General features: G+C 46.8%; 1 protein-coding gene across 3 annotated transcripts in view; it reads right to left on the bottom strand.

The window, feature by feature from the left end:
* SUSD6 (sushi domain containing 6) overlaps positions 1–22,479 on the bottom strand; it is a 118,658-nt gene that overhangs the window by 12,524 nt on the left and 83,655 nt on the right. For all 3 annotated transcript variants that reach the window (XM_074997176.1, XM_074997178.1, XM_074997177.1), the window contains exon 3: positions 1,308–1,505. In XM_074997176.1, the coding sequence (XP_074853277.1) occupies positions 1,308–1,505 (198 nt within the window). The remainder of the gene's footprint in view (positions 1–1,307; positions 1,506–22,479) is intronic.

Consider the following 22,479-nt stretch of genomic DNA (forward strand, 5'->3'; position numbering starts at 1 on the left):
GGGTACTTTGAAGTGCCAGGACAACTTCGAACTCCCCTTACTCCTCTGCTCTCCTCAAAATTTTGAGTAGGGGGACTTCGAAGTAGCAGTGGGCGAGCTGCGGCTAGATGCATGCTGGTACTTCCAAGTTTAAAACTTTGGAGATGCTGCCGGGGGTGGGAATTTGCTTAAGGAAGCGCTGCCTATGCATGGCAGCACTTCATTAGTAAACTCTCAACACCCTAACTACCATCCTTCTTTTGAAGGGAGGTGATAGCATAGACATAGCCAATAGGTTCTAGTGACCACAGAGCTCAGGTGAACTGCAAGAAGGGGTGCTTTCTGGTAGCTTTCTGATTAAGTGAACAAGTTGTGCTTTCTGGTTTATGAACGCTCTACTGTTGCTGCTGAGACATAGCAGTAAATGGGCTTACAAGGGCTCCTCCCCTGCCCCCAGCTTTTACCGAGTATCCCTGTTAAAACTAGAAATCCCATGGACAATTAAATTACAGTTGCATAACATTTTTCTGCAGACTGTTTTACTTTCCTGTCATGGGAGAGGAATTTCTCTCCAATTTGGGAGAGCCCCAACATAACAAAAGCAGTCAATTTCCACTTGGAAAGAAAGAAAACAGAAAAATGTTCGCAATCAGCAACATTCATGAGGCCAAGCCAAAGATGAATAGCACCATGGAGCTCTGCGCTGCAGCAGGCTGCAAGCTCCCAAAGCAAATAAACCAGCCCCTCCACAAAAGGTTGTTGGAAAGCACTGGTGAACCAGAAACCCACACACAAAACAGGTCCAGGTGCACAAAGTTTGCTCAGGTGAGGAAGGTATTGTATGCATTATTATTGTAGCCCTGTCCCTCCTGAGAATATTATTAGGCAAAACAAGGTGTGTGAGGTATTGTCAGCTTGCCAGGAGCCAGAAGAGCAGCACTGAAAGAGCACGTCATACCGCTAACGGCCACTTACTCTCTAACACAGCAAGATGGAATCTATTGTCTCAGCAGGCCAATGGGGAGCCTCCACTCAAGCCCTGAGTAACTGCACCCAGAAGGCCCATCTTCATATGCCGTTTTGCTGTGCTGAAGAACATGGGCAGGACTAGAAAGCTGGAAAGGTTCTGTCTTTTACACCACAAGCTGGGATTGCCATTGATTTTGTTTATACAGCACCTACCAGAACAGGCTCAAGCTTACTGCATTCTTTAGAAACTACCAAAATATAGATGTCAAATACTGAAACACAGAATAAATCATGAAGACAATCTAAAATGGAAGCTAAGACTTTCTTACCTTCTCTATTTGCTGCCATGCATTACTCACCTTGGCTTAGCCGACAGCTAATTTCCATGGCTGGATTCCATTCTCCATTCTTGCATGTCAAGTATTTGTAATCACCTTTCAGCATGTAGCCTTCATCACATATATACTCTATGACGCTGTCGGAGGTCAGAGGGTCACTGCAAGGAGTTGGATGGCATTTGTAGCCTCCATTCTCAGGCACTGGTGGACGGGGGCAAACTGGAAGAAAGAGGAAAGCCACCATGAAGATGTTGGATAGAGGAAGACAAACTGTGCAAGTATTGCAAAAGTCAAATGAACATGTGGCACGTGGTCATAGTTTTTCCTGCTGGCTTCTGAGATGTATTTGTTCCAAGACATAGGAAGAAACACTATAATACAGCAAGGAAGATCCATTACCTGTGTTTCACCCCCCAATGAATCTGGCATTGTGGCTGAGCATTAGTTTCTATTCCAATACTGTAAGTTAGTCACCAAGCAGAGGAAAGCTTCAAGAAGACTTGAAAACAAGGTAACTAGACCATGTCTACACAGACAAAATCCAGTGGTCAAGTGACTTGGGATCTCGGAGTTCATGTTACTGGGCTAAAAACAGCATAGAGGTTCCCATTCAGTCTGAAACCTGGTCTCAGAGCCACTGGCCGGGTCTACACTAGCCAAAAACTTCAAAATTGCCATTTCGAAGTTTACTAATGAAGTGCTGAAATACATATTCAGCACCTCATTCGCATGCGGGCAGCCGCGGCGCTTTGAAATTGACGCGGCTCGTCCAGACGGGGCTCCTTTTTGAAAGGACCCCGGCTACTTCGAAGTCCCCTTATTCCTATGAGCAGATGGGAATAAGGGGACTTCGAAGCAGCCGAGGTCCTTTCGAAAAGGAGCCCCATCTGGACGAGCCGCGTCAATTTCGAAGCGCCGCGGCTGCCCACATGCAAATGAGGTGCTGAATATGTATTTCAGCGCTTCATTAGTAAGCTTCGAAATGGCCATTTGCATGGTCATTTTGAAATTTCTGGCGAGTGTAGACGTAGCCACTGCTTCCTTGCTGGATTTCATAGGCAGGGCTCCAGTCTAAGCAGAAACAATTTGGGCTCAGACTAACTGCCATGAAGTCCCCCTGCTTCAGTGCAGCAAAGACATACCAACCCCTAAGAGACATTCATAGCAGTGTCACTTGACACTTGCTTCAAGAATGCACTCCTCTCTAGGCAGTCCCATAAATTCCATAGTCCTACATCTCCCCTACAAGGTCACATCATTATTGGTTTTCTTCTCTCCCTAAGGTCCAGACTGCTGCTTCAGCCTGCACAATTTGATATGGAGAGAGAATATGGTTTCCCTCTGCTCAAAGGAATCACAAGACTGTAGAAGGGACCTCAAGAGATAATCCAGTATAGTCCCTGCATTTACAGCATGACTAAGAATTAGGCCATCCCTGACAGGTGTTCATCTAGCCTGCTCTTACAAACCTCCAGTGACAGAACTGCCACAACCTCCTTACACTATTTATTCCAGTGCTTAACTGCCCTGGCAGTTAGGAAGCATTTCCTAATGTCTAGCCTAAACTACCCTTTCTGCAATTTAAGACTGTTACGTCTTGTCCAACAATCAGAGGTTAAGGAGAACAATTTCCCTTCCTCCTTTTAATAACAATCTTTTAAGTACTCAAAGACTGTTAATTATGTCCTTCTCAGGCTTCTGTTCCTCAGATTAAACTACCCAGTTTTTTCAATATTCCTTCACGGGTCATGTTTTCTAGACGCTTAATCGTTTTTGTCGCTCTCCTCCGGACTCTCTCCAATACGTCCACATCTTTTCTGAAATGTGATGTTCAGAAGAGGACAGTACTCCAGCTGAGACCTAATCAACATGGCATAGGGCAGAAGAATTGTCTTGCTTACAACATTCCCGTTTACACCTCCTAGAATGATTTCCTCTTTGCAACAGTGTTACATTGATGACTCAATTAGCTTGTGATCCACTGTGACGCACACGCATCTTTCCACAGTGCTCCTTCCTATGCAGTCACTTACCAGTTTGTGTGCACGCGCAATTGTTTGTTTCTTCCTAAGTGAGGTCCTATGCATTTGTCCATATTGAAATCCATACTATGTACTTCAGACCATTTCTCGAGTTTGTCCAGATAATTTTATTCACAGCCTCCAGAGCACCTGAAACTGCTCCCGCCTTTGCATTGTCTGCCAACTGTGCAACTGCACTTGCTATGCCATTATCTAAATCACTGATGAAGATATTGAACAGAACTGCCCCCAAAACTGACCTCTGTAGAGCCACACTTGTTTGGCCCCTCCAGTGCGACTCTGAACCACTGATAACTCCTCTCTGGGAACAGTCATCCAACCAGTTAGGCACCTACCTTACAGTAACCCCCCCCCCCCAATATACACGATTTCGACTTGCGCCTAACTTGCATTAACACTAGTTAAGCGCAAATCAAAATCCTGGAGTTCATGGGGCTGGCGGCTCAGTTTCTCCCAGCTGGAGTCTCCCTGGCTTCCCCCAGCTACGAGAAAGCTGGGCAGACAGCACTGCTTCTCTGGCTTCCCCCAGCTGGGAGAAGCTGCATCACATGACTGTCTGCCCACCTGACTTCCCCCATTTGGGGGGCAGGGCAGCGGGGGGAGAGCCAGGGAGAAGCTGTGCCTGGCTCCCACAGCGGTGGGGAGCTGGGAAACTGACTAGTGCCAGTCAGTTTTCCGACTCCCACCCTGGGAGGGGAGCTGGGAGCCAGGAAACTGACCAGCACTAGTGCACTGGTCAGTTTTCCAGCTCCCACAAACCCAGGCTGCCGCCTGGTTCCCGGCTCCTCCAACTCACGCAAAATTTGAGCTATGTGAGGCTGCGCAGGAGCACAACCCTCGCCTAACTCAGGGGTCTTCTGTATTATAGGCTCCATCTAGATTGTCTTTCCCTAATTTGCTCATGAGACTATCATGTGGGACTCTCAAATGCCTTACTGAAGTCAAGATATACCATCTTTACCCCTTCCCCATCCCCAAGTCTTGTTACCCTGTCAAAGAAAGCTGTTAGGTTGGTTTGGCAAGATTTGCTCTTGACAAATCCATGATGTTACTTATATCTTCCGGGTATGTGCAAAACAATTGCTTAGTTAATTTTTTGCTCCATTATCTTTCCAGGTATCGAAATTAAACTAACTAGTCTAACTCCCAAGGTCGTCCATTTTTTGGTAGATTGGCATTTATATTTGCTCTTCTTCCAGTCCTTTGGAATCTCTCCCATTTTCCATGACTTTTAAGAGGTAACCGCTAATGGGTCAAGTATCTCCTCAGTCAGCTCGGAGCATTCTAGGATTCATTTTCACCAGGTGCTGGGGACGTGAAGACATTTAACTTGACCTGAGTAATGCCAAGGTTAGGGACCTTCGTCTCAGCTACAAGAGTTGCTCCATTTGAAGGAAAGGTAGGGTCTGAGAGCAGAGCCTAGTGCAGGGAGGGGCAGAAAGGTGAAATAGCCTCACAGGGCCTGAGAGCTAAGCCCAGTTGGCAGAAACATTTATTTTGTATTTGTTTTGGTACTGATGCTGCACCCTGCGAGCCCAGGTGAGGGGGCTGTAGTAACCTACCTAGCAGGCTGTGCTGGAAGCCATCAGATTAGTCTGGAAACCACGGTGGGGGAAAAAACAGAGGCCATGCAGTTGGAGCACTGTGCCTCACCCGGACAACGTGCCCAATGGGTGGCAAAAATGTCAGCAGGGTAACGCTGCTATTTAGAAGTGGCAAACGCACATCACGGCCTCATGGAAGACTGAAGACAGTTCAGTTAGAGGCCAGCTCTGCCAGTAGAATGAACACTCGTGCAAGGGGGGAAAAGCAGAAAATGAGGGGACTGGCATGAAAACAGAATTTCTGCTGCTTTTGAGTTCATCCCCTTTGGCAGCTTATTGATATTTGCAGCACACAGTGTCAGATATGCTTTCCGCTTTCCTCTCCCTCTCATCAGCTGAGGAACCCGTCCTATTCTGAAAGCGTGCCTCCTCCAGTCATCTGGACAGTGAAAAAATATTAAATGCCAGAGAATATTCTTACACTACTTATATGCTGAATGCAGGGGAGTAGAGGCCATCACGTCTCCCTTTAAAGGCAGATCAACATCTCATTCCTAAGAAGGCTCACCTGCTAAGCCGTGTCCCAAAGATTTTTCTCCCCCGTTTAAACTGATAGGTCCAGAAACCTGCTATTGGAATATACTGCTATGAAGCAAGCAGCTCAATACAGCTCCTGGTGACAAGGTACACCTAAGCAGTTTTCACTGGATTCTAGCCATAAAGGGTAATCTACACTGAAGCCATCACCCTTGGCCAGCTGGTGGGGTTGAGGGCCTGTAAAATTGCTATGTGTATATTTGGGCTCAGGCTGGAATCCCAGCTCTCGGACCCCATGGGGTGGGGACAGAGTCCCAGAGTCCATTTGTATGCCAGAGTGTTTACACTGCAATTGTTAGCCTCTGAACCTGAGCCCTGTGAGCCTAGGCCAGCTACAGCTGTTCCATGGGTCTTTGATTCCACTGTAGAGGTACCCTCACTACACAAGCACCTAAGAGTGTTTCTTCTAGTCTCCATTCTTCGCACTGTAGCCATGTATGCCTTTTATATCAGACATCTAAGTGAGCAGGGTTGTATTTCTTTGTTCGGTATGCTCTTTTGTAAAATGCCATATAAATTATATACAAAAAGCGTTACTTACAAATGTTAGGTTACAGTCAATCACTTGAAAGTTTGGCAATACCGGAATTTAGGTTACCTAAGCAACCTTAATTCAGCCTCCTTCGGCGTATGAATCAGAATGAACAGTTCTCAAATTACATGATCACATGCTGTTTTCCCTTTACAAACCCCTTGCCTCATTCAGTGCACAGGATTGGTGATGCTTGCGGACTGAAGCAGCTGAATATTGTAATCATCATTCAGTGATCCCTGTCTTATTTTCTGCACACAGTGCAAAGATTGCAAAATTAGTCATTTCCTCATTGACTGTTCTAGGACACTTATTGCCACGGAAGCCGAGTGCCTCACAAATATTAATAATTTGTCTCCACTGTGAGGTAAGAGTATTGCCCTTTCCATTTTATATGCCAGAAACACACATACAGAGACATGCCCACGTCCGAATGGTGACTCAGTAGCAGGTGCAGAATTAGGGCTAAGCAGTTCCCAATCCAGTATTCTTTCCTCTAAACCATAGGTCCCCACACTGGGGGGCGTGAAGAAATTCCAGAGTTTGGGGGGGGGGGGGGGGCGAAAGGTGACTCAGCCCCCCACTGTCATTTCCACCCATCCAAAGCAAGAGATGGCCTTTGCTTCCACCTCAGCACCTGCCATTTTACATGGGCAACCCGGTGCATCCACTATAGAAAGCAGGCAACTGGCAAAGACACATGGAGCTAGCTGCCTCTTGCAAAGGGGAGTGAGTGTGGGTTGGGGATGGGTAGAGGAGGAGAAGAAGATGGAGTTAGATGGGAGCTGGGGTGACTGGCTTGTGGGAGGGGGATGGAGTAAGAGAGACACCAGGGGTCCCTGGCTTTGGTGGTGGAGGAGGGCTTCAATGGGGGCTCAAGTGGCTGGCCCTGGGATTGCAGGGATCGCGCAGCTCGGGCTGGCGGGTGGGTGGTTCGCCCTGACACTGCAAGGCTCAGTCAACTTGGACAGGTGGCTCTGGCAGCCCAGGGCTCAGGCGGGTGCGCAGCTCTAGTGGCTGACACAGGGCTCAGGCAGCTGGGGTTCCACCAAGCAGCCGCAAGGGGCCAAGAAAAATTTGTATTTATTTTTATTTTCAAGTAACTTTTATATCAACTTTGGGTTTATTTTAAAATTACTAATTGAATTTTTAAAAAAAAACAAACACACACAAAAAAGGGGTTGGATGATGGTAAAGAACAGGTGGGGGGGGGTGCGCGTGAGGGTTTCTCAAAAATCAAAAGGGAGGCGTGATGCCGAGAAGTTTGGGAACCACTGTTTGAGCCCATACAGCCTTAATGCCACAGGGACTGAGCATCCACAGCTCCCACTGACTTTTAATGGCAGCCGAGTGCTCTGTTCGTCTGCAAACCAGGCACCTGGTGTCTCAAGATAGGGTTCTAGAAAATCAAAGAACATGTGGCTACAAGCTAAAGTTTGTTTCATGACTTAGCACCTGCTAAAATAGACAATTTCCAAGCCTGCTGCTTGATTTTGCAACCTAACTGTTTATGGGGGGTTTTTTTTGTATGTAAATTAGATCTTTTCCAAAAAGGAAAAGATATTTTGTGCAACTGTATCACCAGCTGCATTATGGATCAGGAGCCGCGTGCGAACCCAGACCATTCAGCACCACGGCACACCTGGAGATACAAGCAGTATTCTGTCTAAACTTTTCCATCCATGGGTGAAATAAATTTTGCGATGTATCCCACGATATGCGTGGACATGCACCACCAATTGAAGCACATGCCGCTGCGGCCTGAGGGCACTCTGCTCATCAGCTGGGCAGCACCTGCATCTCTTCTAGGCTGAGCTCTTGGGCAGCCACCCAGAGGGAACACTGGATACAGGACTGAGGGAATCTATCCCAGTTTCTCCCCACTCCGCCCTGAATACCTAGGGGACCCCTCTTCCCCATGTGGTACCATAAGAAGGGTGGGTTGCCGGGTGGGCTGCTGGGACCATGGGCTGAACCCCGTAAGACGACATGTTCAGGGAGAGCCCAGCTTGTCTCTCTCTTCCCCTTTCCCTGGGACATAGGCAGATCTGAGTGTACGGCTGTGCGTGAAATTCCCTTTTCCATTTAGCGCCCCAGAAGAGAGAACGGGCCACCAAGACCGTGTGCTGGGCCAGGGATACGGAATGCTCATGAGAAGTTTGGCTCAGTTCTCTTTTACAACAGAGATTCTCTGCTTCTGGGTTTAGCGCAGCATGCGGGCCCAGCATCACATTAGGGTGCTCCCCTGCAATTTGGCAGGTTGCCAATGTGTTCTCCAGGAACGCCAGCTACAGAAGGGAAACGGTGATGTTCCAAACCGCTCTGCTCAAACCTGAGCAAAAATTTCAGCCACAGAATAGGCCCTTCTCTGACCCCCAGTCTTCCTTCCTGCCCCATGTCAAAGGCTTGCTGCTTACTACTGTCTCAAAAACATCACCACAATTCTTTATATTACGTGTTCTAAAACCAGGGGGAGCTGATAGCCATCTCTAGGAGACAAGAGCCACCGGCTCTTTAAAGTATCTAAAATCTCAGTAGAATTCCCATGCATTTCTTGCCTCGTTTCCCCCTGCTCACCCCGCCCCCTGCCCCCCGACTGATGGTTTAACTCTTGTTTCCAGAGGCATGAGCAGTGCACGAAGCTCTAGGCAGAGGAGATACTTCACAACATTGCAACAAGCAACAGAAGGAAATAAAACAAATCCAGGTAAGCATAATTTCAAGCTTCCCAAGAGGCCATTACAGCTCAGTCTGAGTAAAAGCTAATTGGAATGCTGTGTCTATGCCTTGGCACAGCCTTTTTTTTTTTTACAACATAAAACATACGTTTTGAACACAGCCTGCTGGTGTGAGGAGCCAAGGTCAGTGTTCAGCTTTTCCATGTCTCCTATGACGGGCTGTTCTCAGCTACACTTGGCAGTTAGAGAATTTCAAACTTCTTCATCCCATTGGCTCTCCAATATGGTGAGTGGATGTCACAGCTGCTACTTAGTGAATGAATAAAACATTAAAAACCCAGTCACCCCTTATAGGAGTATGAAGCTCAGATTCTCTTTATTTTGCTGTTTAATGCAGATCATCTCACCAAGTGACAAAGTCACATTGCACAGGGACTGTCAAACAATTCAAGAAATACACACAAGCACACAGGGTAGCAAAAACAGACAAGACTTCCACTTTCACAGCAGAAGAGTAAACACCCAAATAACTGGATTCTGCAATGCCCTTAAATACCACAGAACAAATGGAGAAAAAGCACAGACTCCTGCCACAACGTGAATTTATGTAAAGTACAGTAAACCCTTGAGTTATGCAGGGGGTTGCATTCCCGCAACCTCTGCAAAACTCAAATTTCCGCACAAGTTGAGGGGAGATGGAAAAATCAGGCTGCAGCCTGGTTCTCAGCTCTGGTGAGCTTGCAGGAGCTGGGAAACTGACCAGACCACCAGGCCATCATCATCAGGGCTGGTCAGTTTCCTGGCTCCCAGAGTGGCAGGGACCCTGGAACCAGGGGCCAGCCTGGTTCCCATCTCCCTGCTGCTTGCAGGACCTGGGAAACTGACCAGCACATAGCCAGCAATTGGGGCACAGGACCAACAGCCTGGCTCCTGGCTCCTCTCCCCTTGCAGAGCCTGGTAATTGAGCAGGCTAGCAGCCTTGGTTAGTTTCCTGGGTCCAGCCAGTGGAGGGGAGCTGCTGAAGGAGGGGCAGCCTGGCTCCCGGCTCCCCTCCACTCTTTGGAGCCAGGAAACTGACCAGGGCTGCTGCCTTGCTTAGTTTCCCAGCGCCTATTGGGGCAGCAAGAGTCAGGTTGCTGCTCTGACAGAAGCCATTTCTCCACTCCTGTCAGGGGCAGCAGTCACGTTAACCCGAGAGACGTGCAACTTGTGTGTGGGGGGGTGTTTACTGTACAGATTTTAAGACCATAACCCAAAACTAATAGAGTACTTGAATCTGATGGAAAAAAGTCCACAATTAATGCCTGGATACCAGTGGCCATGGTTGACTGTGTAGGATGGCACAGTCCTGCCTGGCACAGCCATAGCCACAAGATGCAGAGCTGCCCCTGCTATGCCAACTAGAGACGGAGTGCACCGCCGGGCCCTGCAGCAGCTACATCCCCTCCGACACAACCCTCAGCCACTGCCCCCCACCCTCATGGTCCACATGCTCCCGCTACCTACCCCCTTCTTGCACCCCGAGACATTTTCAAATTCATTGAGCTGAGCCCCCCTGACTTACAATTTGTTCCCCATCCAAGTCATCTGCGAAATCCTGCTAGCGTTTTCAGATGCCTAACATCCCTGGTGTCCCCGTTAAAGTTGTCCCTCCTACCAAAGTCTGAAACAAGAGCTGGACTGGGACCACAGAAAGCTTCCCGAATGAACGACGCCCCACCACCATACACAAACACCATCCTCACAAAGACAGCCTCAACCAAGGCTTGCCAGGCAGCTTTGAAGTATTCGTGACGGAACACATGAGGGAACAGGTGGCTGCTTTACAGACCTTTTAAGGTGTGCATGCCTCCGCCCAACAGGCTGCTACCGCACTCAGAGAGCACGGCGTGAGGACAGAAGTCGACAAGCTGGGTTCCTTGCCTGGCCTGGAGTCTCACACACACCATACAATTCAACTATGTGGTGAAGGTTATGCTCCTTCACAGCCAGCGGCATTGATAGCTGCCACAGGCATTAGGACCGGGGGGGGGGGGGGCATGTCTCTTTGCTCCAGAAGGGGCAGGGCCAAATGCAGTCAGCCATCAGCGCTGGCCCCCATTCGCCCTAGCCTCACGCAGCTGGAGCAGTGCTGCTGTGATGTTTCAAAGGGGCCTGGGGCAACTGCCTGCTTTGCTCCCCCGCATCAGTGGGCCTGCGGCCACCTGACAACAGTGGAATGCTTCAGTTTTGTTTAGAAAATACACTTTATCTCAAATCTACTGCACCTTTCCCATCGATCAAGATCATTCAAGGCAGGAAGGTTATAGCGTTACCCGTTCTCCTGCTTTAGAGGATCTGCAAGTGACTTGGAGGCACATTCAAGGTTAGTCTCAAGAACTGCCTTTATCAGCATGAAAAAAAATACAGTAGCATTGCTTTACAAGATATAAGTAGTCCCACGTATTCGTAGAATTATGGGACCTTGAGAGGTTATCTAGCCTGTTCCCTGCACTCCTGGCAGGAGTGAGCATTAGCTAGAGCTTTGTATTATGATTGTGGTAAAACCTACTGAGTAGGTCTCTGACTAATCCATTAGCTCAATCTAGTGGGCAGTTATTTCTTTACAAAGGAAAACAGTGTACACACACACACGCGCACACGCGCGCGATTATTTCCAGATGGGTGTAATCGGGCCTCATGTTTGTTCTGTGGTAAGAACATATCTCTTGGAAACATCACTTCTGGAGAAATATCTTTTTGATCCATTTTATTTTCTTCTGATGTGCTGTCTCTCTTACTGTAAGAGCGTGCAGAATAGCCCCTGGAAGGGAAATTTACCCTTGGGGCAATACACATTCCCTTTTACACCTCTTGGCAGATGGTAAGGTTTCCTTGGCTCCCACCACTCCCCAAATCCCAGCCATTATTATTGTCCATGTACTTTCCTAAGTTTTCTTTCAGCATACTCTGCTGCAGCTACGAGCACCTCGGCTTGGATCTCTGCTTTCCAAGAACACAGCCACTTTTGTTTACGTTACTAACCACAAAGACGTGAAGAAATATATAAGACAGATGTGGCAACTAGGGACACCTTTCAAGGGCTTGTTTCCTGTCTCTGGGAATAGGCAGAAAAAGGACACCGAGTCTGTTCGTACCAGGGTCTCTTGACTGAAGCAGAAAGACACTGCAGAACCCTACAAGGGTCTTCAGTAACATTCTCAAAAGTCCCCAAAAGTTCTAGGGTACTTGGAAGGTGTCACACCTCCTCTAAGCTACATACATTGAGATGTTTCACACCATTGCTAACGTTGGTTCAGCTAAACCAGCTCTTCTCAACCTGTGGCCCACTGGCTGCATGCAGCCCAACTAACATACAGCTGCATCTGGCAAGGGGCAGGGTTGGCTGAGGCGGAGAAAGTGCTGCAGGGAAGAGGTGGTGGGAGAGAGTGGGTTGCTGGGAACTGGGGATTTGTGGGGTAGCTCCAGCACCCTCAAGTTTTAGGTGAGACACCTCTGCCAGCCTGGCCCTGTGTCCAGGGCTTCTCCCCAGCCCCATTCGGGGCAGGGGGGGCACTGAGCTTCTCAACCTGCAGCCCATAACGAAGAACAGTCTGAGAACCACTGAGTTAAACTGTTTGCCACGTTCAGAGCCCAAGCAGAGAAGCTGCCATCCCAACTGACATGGTGCTGAAAATGGCGTCCAAAGTCAGCAGAATGGTGTTTGATATAGCTCACGTTAGCCAAGTGGCAAAAATGCAGTGTCTGTGTATTGTACATGGGTCAGAACTCTGCAGCCTTTTACACATTCTATTTCAACATGCAGAAATTCTAGGCTCTGGAGGCTTTCCCAAACGTACCAGCCAGATGGCTGGCAAATAACTGGTATGTTTGGCAATCCTGCTCCCAGTTCAGCTGCTGGAAGAAACAGCATGTGTCTTTTCTTCCTCCTCCAAAGTTCCGTCTACAGCGAGGGCAGGTCTCCACTCTTATACCCGCTTCCTCGCCTCCTGGTTGTTTTGAGAGCACAGAAAAGAGAACAACAGGACTTTGATACTTTATCCCTGCCTCATTTTCCTTTTAGGGTCCCTGCTCCTCACTGAATATATTCTAGCTCGTCTCTGGTGCCCAGAAACTTCTGAAGCAGAGCAGCATAAGCCTCATATGGTGATTTAACAGTGTCACTACTGCCCTTAAGATTACGAATAGCAGCGGGAAAACCAGCCAGAACATTGGTTTCACTCTGTACTGCTTGGCAAGGCTATGAGCAGCAGCAAAGACACCAGAGGCCTCCCTGAGCCTGGGGCTACACTCGCTGCGGAAGATCTAACACTTAAGTTTGCTCTTCCAGGGTGCCATCTGCAAAACAGCACATTCTGGGGTCAACGTCGACCCCAAAACTCCTTCCGAGCCACAAGGATTAAGGAATGCTGTTGGGAGGAGCGCTCCTGTTGACATTTTGCAGTGAGGACCAGGACCAATATCGACAGCTGCAAAAATCGATTTTTGGTAACGCAATTGGCTTAGCAGCCGCTGATATTCAAGGTAAGCACAGACCAGCTTGAGTCTGAAGCCAAACAATCCAGTGATAACGGAGAGGCAGCCATGTTCGTCTGTATTCTAACAAAACAAACCAGCCATCATTTAGTACTTTAAAAGACTAAAAAAATAATTTATTAGATGATGAGCTTTTGTGGGACAGACCCACTTCTTCAGATCCCAGGTGTGTCCCACAAAAGCTCATCACCTAGTAAATTATTTTTTTAAAGTACGAAATGACTGCTGGTTTGTTAGTCTTGAAAGTGCTACTGGACTGCTTTTTTGTTTTGATAGTATATAGATTAGCAATGCTGTTGTTACTATCCAGTAGTTTATATCTGAGATCACATTTGCAGAGTTCTCATAAGGACTACATTTTTGTTTTTTTTAAATTCTGCAGAAACTGACTGCTTAGACCCAACATTCACCAGGGAAATGCACTAAAATAGGCTGTAGGCTCATAACATGGGAACTTAAAGCACTGGTACAGCAAATACCATTTTCAGCACTGAAAGCTTTTCTTATGTAAACCTTCCCAGCTGGCTGCCAGGAAATCCATTGTCTAGCCTAGCTCCTTTTCTCTCAGGAACCTTATGTGCTCAAAGGGTTTGGCCAGTCAGCTGCTACGTCTCGGTATGGAAATTTTTTTCTCTCCCCTTCACCCCCACCCCACACTACCTATTTCCCCTCCAAATCCACCTGATGAAGTAGGTTTTACCCACAAAAGCTCATGACCTAACATCTCTTAGTCTGTAAGGTGCCACAGGACTGCTTATTTCCCCAGTCACTGTATCACTATGACTTTAAAGGGCTTCTTCAAACCCTTTTGCTATACCACTGACTGGAAACACACTGGTTTGTAGGAAGGCCAGCACTATAGCAGTCACCAGTTAAGCCACCTGAAACAGTGATTACAAAATAAAAAAAAATTCAAAAATATTGTGTAAATCAGGACTCTGCTTAAACAATACAGGCCCTTCCATAACTGACACGTTTCCTTCCTTCCTCAGGCAACACTGGTATTTGCTTACAAAATTCTTTAGCAGAGGCGCAGCTTGTGCATGAAGAGGAGCGGACATCTGTTGTCAGCACGGAACAACTGTATGCCCCCCACCTACCCCCCGCAACAGCCCTCCCACCCACAAAAGGAAAGCAAAGCTGCCCCCTCAGGAAGCAGTTTGACTTTGAGTGGGGGGTAGGTCTGTTGATTTCAGATGTCTTTAGGCCAGCTGTACCACACTAGGGCACTCCCTGCCTCCTCCCAGAAAACTATGCCTCATGCTGCTGGGTTGCAGAGAAATGGCACCCAGATGGACCCCATCACCTTTGCCTATCTGACTCAGAAAGCAATGACAAGGGATAGGGCCAGGGGTGCATGAATTGATAGGCACAAAAATGGCCACAGCAGGTCACACACAGGACCATAAAAACCTGAGATGGGGCTAATAGTTTGTGATGCGCAGCAAATAGAAGGTTTGCCTCACTGCATTTGTAGCATTCTGCTATGGCGGCCTCCTACTTCAGCCTTATTTTTGAGGTGAGGAGGTGAGTCAGCTCTATTTTTTCCTAATACAAATGCCTGTACCAAGATTAGGACCCAATATTAGATCAGGAAATGACTCCTTAAATATTCAAAAGAGAAAGGATCTCTCGGGTAGCAGTTCTATACCAACAAAGGGTCACTTAGACAAATGAGTATCTCAAGATGTCAGGGGTAGGAGTGAGACACCAACTACCTGACTTTTGGGGGCTGTCTATGTTGGCATCCAACCTTTTAAACACTTCTAGCTGATGTGATTACAGTCCTCTATGCAAAGGCTTCTCCTCCAGTAGCGTTATCAGAACTCAGGGTTATTCTGTCTTCCGAAACAGGCTGGCTGAGCTCTGACCCACGTAATGCCACCAGGTGGTGGTGAATTGTACTGGCCTCTACTCCTCAACTCACAGCTGTCTCCAGCGAAATGCAGTCTCTGGCTAGAAAGAGTAAAGTATAACATACGTTCTTCCATTCCCCCTTATGATACAAGGCATTGCCTCCAACTGTGCTAACCATGGTTATTTAAAATAAATAAAATGGAGGAAGCAGCAGCATCTGAAACATCTAAGTTATGTAAACTGCATCAGCTACCCGCTGCTAATGACTGACCATTTATTTCCAACAACAGCAAGCTGCCCAAGTATACCATGTAAAAGCTTTAAGTTGAACTCCGAGTTCTCATGGTAGCGGTGAATCATCTGAAATCCACACCTTCCTCAGTCTTCTTACCGTAATAATGTTCTGTGGGGCAAGGAGAGCCTCCAGCCATCTTCTCTTCAAACAGTTCCGGTTTCTCTAGTACACAGGCAAGATGACAACGGCCACCAGGTGTCAGTCCCCCCGACAGGGATTGAAGAACCTTTTTATATTTCATTTGCATACAGCAAAACCAAAAGGATTCAACTGTGAACATGCAAAGTTCAACATACTCTACCCATAGAACAGAGGGGCCTTTAAAAAAAATCCCCAAATGTAATTTCCTTTGTACTTCAATATATTGAATGAAGGCAAAGCCCAACAGAAACCAGCTCTCTGTCCTTATTTGATCCAGGTCCTGTGCTCAGTGAAGGTAATAAAAATAGGAGCAGGATTGGAAACTTTACTGGGAAGTTACGTTTTCCCTATCAATGAAACATTCTGAAGCGGCGGCTTAATTTTTCCATGAACTAATGTGGATAAATGAGATGAAACTGAAAAAAGGAGATTTGTCTATATAATCATATAGCGGTGCATTTATACAATTAGACACAAGTACTTATGCTGTGTACATTAATAGACCCAGTCCCAGACATTCCATACACAAAAAATTTTTAAAGAGATGGTTAAAAAAGGGAAGAAATGAAGACTAATTGCAGCCTTCCTCCAATGCAGTCACCAGCTGGTGACTCAGTAGAAACGCAGAGTTAATTTAACTTAATTAACGTGCTGCAATGCTAGGGGGGAAAAAAACCCCACACTATGCTGATCAACACTCTGCCATGATTAGCTAACCACAGAGGAAACCTACAACTGCCACTATAAATGGATTTTTTTTCCTTTCCCATTCAAAGTAATTTTTTCCAGTAGTTTATTCCTCTCCTCGAACAAAAACCAAAACCTCGCACTTCAGCCTGTTCTAGGGCACCAGGTTCTTGTTTCTAGAACTGAATTTTATTTCCATTCTTAAGGTGTTGAACTTCTTCAGAGTCATATGAAGGTGGCTAGACATGCTTCTGGATTGCTACAAGCTATATATGAAATGGTTTTCCAGATTATGAGGGAGATTTTCAGAGACACACAAAAAGGCAGTTATTTCGTCACCTCTCTCACTGGACTGCCAATGGGAGTTACACATACCTTGGGAAATTCCCCCTCCCACTCCGTTGCATGAACAGAGGGAAGGAATAATATTCCATATAAATAAACCACTTGCCAACCACTCCTTTTTATTAGAAGAAATAAAACCTCACACAAATGAATACTGAGGAATTTCCAGGTCAGATAGAGAGCCAGTCTGCAAAGGCAAGGCCTGTATGGTGAAGTATATCACGTTATAGTACAGCAGCCACCCATGCAGTAAACAGTAGAGGTTGGTCTTGCCTTTGTAAAGCACTAATGTGTTTCCAAACCCTGTTGCAGCCAGGTGAAGGCATGCTCAAACCTTTTGCAAAGCAAAAAAAGATCGTCCTTGAAAAGTCACAACCTGCTTGGGTTCACAGGCCAGAAGTCAAGAAACTGCCATGATTGCTGGACTAAGCTGCCTGGGGCAGAAACCGTACCACTGTTTGTGTTTACACAGTTTTTGGTACGACAATGCCTTGATCCTGATGCAGCTTCTGGATACTATACAGTAATATAAAACCAAACCAAACCGGGGAGCCTTTCAACGGGGATGAGCTGCTAATCAATCCTGGCTGCTTCCATTTTTGGTCACATTAATGTCTGGAAAAAGGCTCGAAGATCTTCGGATGAAAGGTACTATCAGGTGCAGAGAGACGAAATCTAGTCGCCTAACCATATGACGTGCTCGCACTCTGCAAGCAAGGCAGACTGTCTGGCCTACTAGTCTGAGGCACCAGGAGAGCGTGAACGATGCAGCAGGCACCCCCGCACAAAACTGACAGGTTCAGTTTAATGGCAAGAACCTGCCTTGGTCAAGTTTGCACGGCCAGCCCCTATGAATGGGCAACATCCCTAAACAGCCCTCAAAAGAGCACAAGCATCTCCCCAGCCCCTAACAAGGTCACTTTGGCTTCATGGGCATGGATGTTGAGGGGAGGACGGTTGCCACAGAGCCTTGGGCTCCTGAAATCAGTGATGGAGCACTGTGAAGGTAGGTTCTGGATGGCTCTGAGGGCTGGCACAGCATGTTCTGGGCAGCGCTAATGGCTGGCTGCTCCCAGCCCTGCCCCATCTGGTAGCATGGCGCTGCCCCTCCACACACCTTGTTGCACGGGCCTGGCAAGTCTGTTGGCCCCGCTGGCTGAACTCTTTTGTGCTCGCCGCATAAGCGATGCCATTTTTTCCCTCCCACCAGCTTAGCAGCAATTCGGGGAGGACACACTGCTGTCATAACGAGCAGCAGCAGCAGCTAGGTATTTTGCGCACAGGTGAACTGGGAACTCACAGGTTGTAGAATTTGGGAGCAAGTCTCTGGAAAGGCCTGAGCAGGACACACGCCCTCCAACGAGTTCCACGCCTCCCTCCCACCTACACATACTGATTCTGAACTTCTTATCTCCCCAAGGGCTTTTTTACTTCCTGTGAAAAACCTCCCCGCAAAACTAATTCAGAGACTACACATTAGCCACATCATTCCCTCTCTCTTTTTTCCAGATGGATGTTCAGTCCAAGTACAGTAACAACAAAGCACTCTCTTTTTTATCTCTAAGCATCCTCAGGGCCTAACACCATGCTTAAGGGGGCCCTGACTGGAGGCAGCTAGATACTTGTACAAGATAAACATGCAAAGGCAATAACGAATAGTGATGATCTAGCACTGAGAAAGATCACGAGGCCACATGGACTCTTGTATATCTGTTAGCAGATTTTGATACTCCCGACCACAAGGTTGTGCTGGCTAGTCCAAATCCCAGCTGGAATAAGTGCTGTTGTTCCACTGGTCCTGGTTTCTCTGCTCCAGAGACTGGTGTAGGGCCAACTGCATTTCTGCTGGATATGGTGTTTCATAGGACTCTAATCCAGAGAGGAGCAACAATCTAGGTTATGAGTGGGCCACATTAAAAGCCCTTCATCGCACTAGGACACAAGATTGCTATAAAAAGATGGTCTCCTGGGATGCAGTAATTTTGTTAACTGCATTTGAGTACCCAGAATTTGTAGGGCATGCTGATTGAACTGTAGCAGCACTTTGATTGGATGCAGATGGAGTGATGGATCTTACTGTGTACAAATCAGAATGAACTTCACATCACGAGCCTTTGCTTTAAGTGTGTATCATTTTTGTAAGACTGGTAGGAAAAAGTTCAGAGAGAAACCAAAATTATCTTTCATTTGGTCATGAGAAGTAATTTTAAGCCAAGTAATTCTAAAGACCCACCATAGAACTTTCATTCACTAATGGACTTTTCCAGCGCGTTTGAGCCAATTTATTTTCCATCCCTTCTGTTACAGCAGCTGTTGGCTACGCTGACTCAACCTATGTGAAAGTCCTAATTTGGAATTTCTCTGGGCCAGTTGTAGCAATGGCATTTACAATTTGAAGTTTTCAGTTTGATCCTGGGTCTTTGTCTATCTACCCTGAGAGAACACCCGGAGAAGTGAAAGCCCCAGTTATAGAAATTTCTATTTAAAGCTGGTTTATGACACCTTCTAATGGAGGAGGCAAACAGAGTAAGCCCAGCAAGCTTGACATCTCTCCCCCTCCACCAAGTAGTGATTGTGAGCAGCGGGGAAATCCTATTATTCAGATACTCCATTTATATCTTGATCTTTGTCTTGGCTCATGGTAATTACAAGAATGACAATTAAACAGCTAGGTAGATTTCTCTCCTTTATTTATTTAAAAGGCTTGTCAGGAGACTTGTCCATGCAAACGTTCAACCATTTACCACAGACAGGGCTAGTAACTCCTTAAAAGCAGTAGATATTAAACATAAAATAAGATATTTTGGAGACAGTCTAAAATTTGGCATGGCCATTCACTTCTGTGCCATCTTGCCAAAGGTTTGCAGACCCCTATAGTTCAAGCCAGTTCTTTATGCAATCTGACACAAATCTTCTTTCCATTTGGGTACTTCATCAGAAAGAGCTCAAGGCTCACTGCCAAGTCCAGAGACGGACGTATTCTCAGTATCAGACATGTGCCTAGAGACTGCATCCCACAAGAGGTTAACACTGACGCACTCTTGCTATTTTCAGGATACGTTGCAAGTTGTGGCTCCTCAGAAAGGCATTTTCATAATAAATGGGCAAAGTAATGCTGAATCTACTTGAAGTCTTCAAGTTACACACAGCCAAGGACCAGGAGCAGGAATGTTTCTTATACTGAGAAAGTCTAACTACACCCCTGGCTGATATAGAAGCATGTGTAATATTGCATGCTTGCCCTCAGAGAGCAACTGGTCCCATTGGGCTGCTGGCTAGCGAACACCTAAAATAAGCATCTCCAGACCAGAGCGAGCACCTGGAACTCTCGTCTTTCTCCCAAGCCCTCTGCCTCCCACCCCAGGTCACAGCCCAAATCCTCTCAAACCCAGCACTGCTGCACTGGTCAGTTTCCCAGCTCCCTTGAGTGGCAGGCAGCCCGGAGCCACATGACAGCTGCCCACCACTCAGTCGCATTAACTCGTGATTCACACAACGCGAGTGCACCTGTCTCGGGGGTCTACTGTGTAGAGCTCAAGTCCCACCCAAGTCTGAACGTCTACAGCACTATTTTTAGCCCTGCAAGCACAAGTCAGTACTGCAGGCTCGGAGTCAGTGCTGTAGGTTTTGTATCAGAGCACAGACACACCCAAACAGAACATGCCACAAAGGTAACCAACTGATGGAGCTAGAGGCTCAGAAGTAATTCACGAGGGTTTAAGAAAGCAAGGGGTGAATATGCTGCTACTCCTTTATCTTATGAAACACAGCAAGTTTCTCTTCCTCACATTGGCTACGTCTGCACTAGCCCCAAACTTCGAAATGGCCACTCAAATGGCCATTTTGAAGTTTACTAATGAAGCGCTGAAATGCATATTCAGCGCTTCATTAGCATGTGGGCAGCCACGGCGCTTCGAAATTGACGCGGCTTGCCGCCGCGTGGCTCATCCAGACAAGGCTCCTTTTCGAAAGGACCCCGCCTACTTCGAAGTCCCCTTATTCCCATGAGCATTCCCTAGCAAGACAGGCAAAGTCCCACTGTGTCTTCCCTCTCCCAAACAAGCAACAAGGGCGAGTCTGTCGGACCAAACAGCATCAGTACCGAAAGTATAGCGGACATACAGCAACTATTTATAATCCCTAAATACATAGTACACAAAATGAGTTTCATTTCCAGCCATTTCTTGTAAGAACTGTAACTATACACAAACTATACTCCCTATTACTCCATATTTTCCTTCACATTATTTTATTTGTTTTTCAAGCACTCACTCCTAACTAAGCAGTTCACACTAAAAACAAATATTTCAGACAAGATGCAGCACCTCCAACCACCATCTAAAATCACCTGTTGTCCTTCCAGCTCATCTCCTCCGAGTGCCCAGGGGACTAGCAAACCCTTACTGTGGCAGGCCCAGATAGGCATGTTTTCCAAAACCCAGTACTTCTCAGGGTGAGTCAGACCAGAATCCGCCTTCCTTTCTGTGAGGGCAATACTCACCTGACCAAAATCACGCGACCTTCACAGTGGGAGGTAGGATCTGGTTACTGGGGTGACTGCCTAAATCACTTAAGTGCTTTAGAGGTTTAACTACTCCCTTGGATTCCACCTGGAAGCTGGAGGGCAGCCAATGGGAGATTACACAGCACTGCTGTTATGTGGGGACACCTCAGGCAGACATTTTGTACTAGCTTGAATTTTCAAATGACCACAGTGCAGGCCTTCCTGTAGATCCCACTACATCTAACCAAATTTGAAGTGACAAAAAAAATCAGAGAGAGGGGTGGGGAGTCAAGAATTAGATTAAGCCAAGTATGCAGGCTCTTTTGCATGCTTGGCTTAATCTAATTCGCGACCTCCCCCCACCACCCCACCCCTCTACTCTCTGATTTGCTCACCTTGATCTTTTTTTTCCCCCAATTTGTCAACCTTGATCACTGTTTTTCGTTCTCTGTGCCTTAAATATTGAGTCTGTTCTGGAATGGCTATGGTCTGAAGAAGTGGGTCTGTACCACAAAAGCTCATCACCTAATAAAGTGCTACTTTACTGGGTTTTTTTTGTTTTGATAGTATATAGACTAGCATGACTTTCTCCATTCTGATCACCTAGAATTGGGTATCGGAACAGTACTAATACCTTCCTTTTCCCATATAAAAGGGAGGCAGATAAGAGGTCACTTGGGAGCCAAAAGGATACCTATACCGTGGTCATTGTGCTGGGTCACGAACTCACTAATGAGCTGTGAATTTATTAACTTGCTGGCACACAAGCAGTTTAGATTTCTTCCTTGTTCAGTTAAGAAAATGCTCTGTAGATTAGTCTGTCATATGCACAGGTATGTGCATTTTGGGTCTGCATTCCCATGTAATAGGGAAGGCTTGGACCATTACAGTACCCTGGCAGCCTTTCTTGCTTTGCATGTGACTTGTTCCACACCAAATTGTTTTTGAGTTAAATAAATGTATATGTGAAAAGGTCAAATTCAGCAAAATCTTAGCACATTGCTGGCTGCTAACCCTATGCAATGTCATCAAATTTCAAAACCATGATTGGCAGTGAAAGTAACCACAAAGTATACAGTAAAAATAGTAATTTATTGTTCTTTAAAACTCTAATTGCTCTTCGACATGTTTACTGGGAGTACTGGCTTGAGCCACAGACAAGGAAGTTGTAGCACCTAATTATAAAAAGCATATCAGAAGATTGGAGGTGATGTGACCTGAAAGAAGAAAGACTGTTCTGCAATCACACCTACAAAGTAGACCTTTGCTTTACGCAGACTCGACTTAGGTGTTTTTATATTAATGCAAGTTGAGTCCGGGGTAACCCTACTTTCTTGTACCCCACCTTGCTGCTTACTCCCATGCTGCCGGCTGGCTCAGGAGCACCATGGCTGCTCCGCACGGCTCGTGGCTGAAGCAGGAGATGCTCCACCCC

This window comes from Carettochelys insculpta, chromosome 6, assembly GCF_033958435.1.
Source record: "Carettochelys insculpta isolate YL-2023 chromosome 6, ASM3395843v1, whole genome shotgun sequence".
NCBI classification, from domain to species: domain Eukaryota; kingdom Metazoa; phylum Chordata; order Testudines; family Carettochelyidae; genus Carettochelys; species Carettochelys insculpta.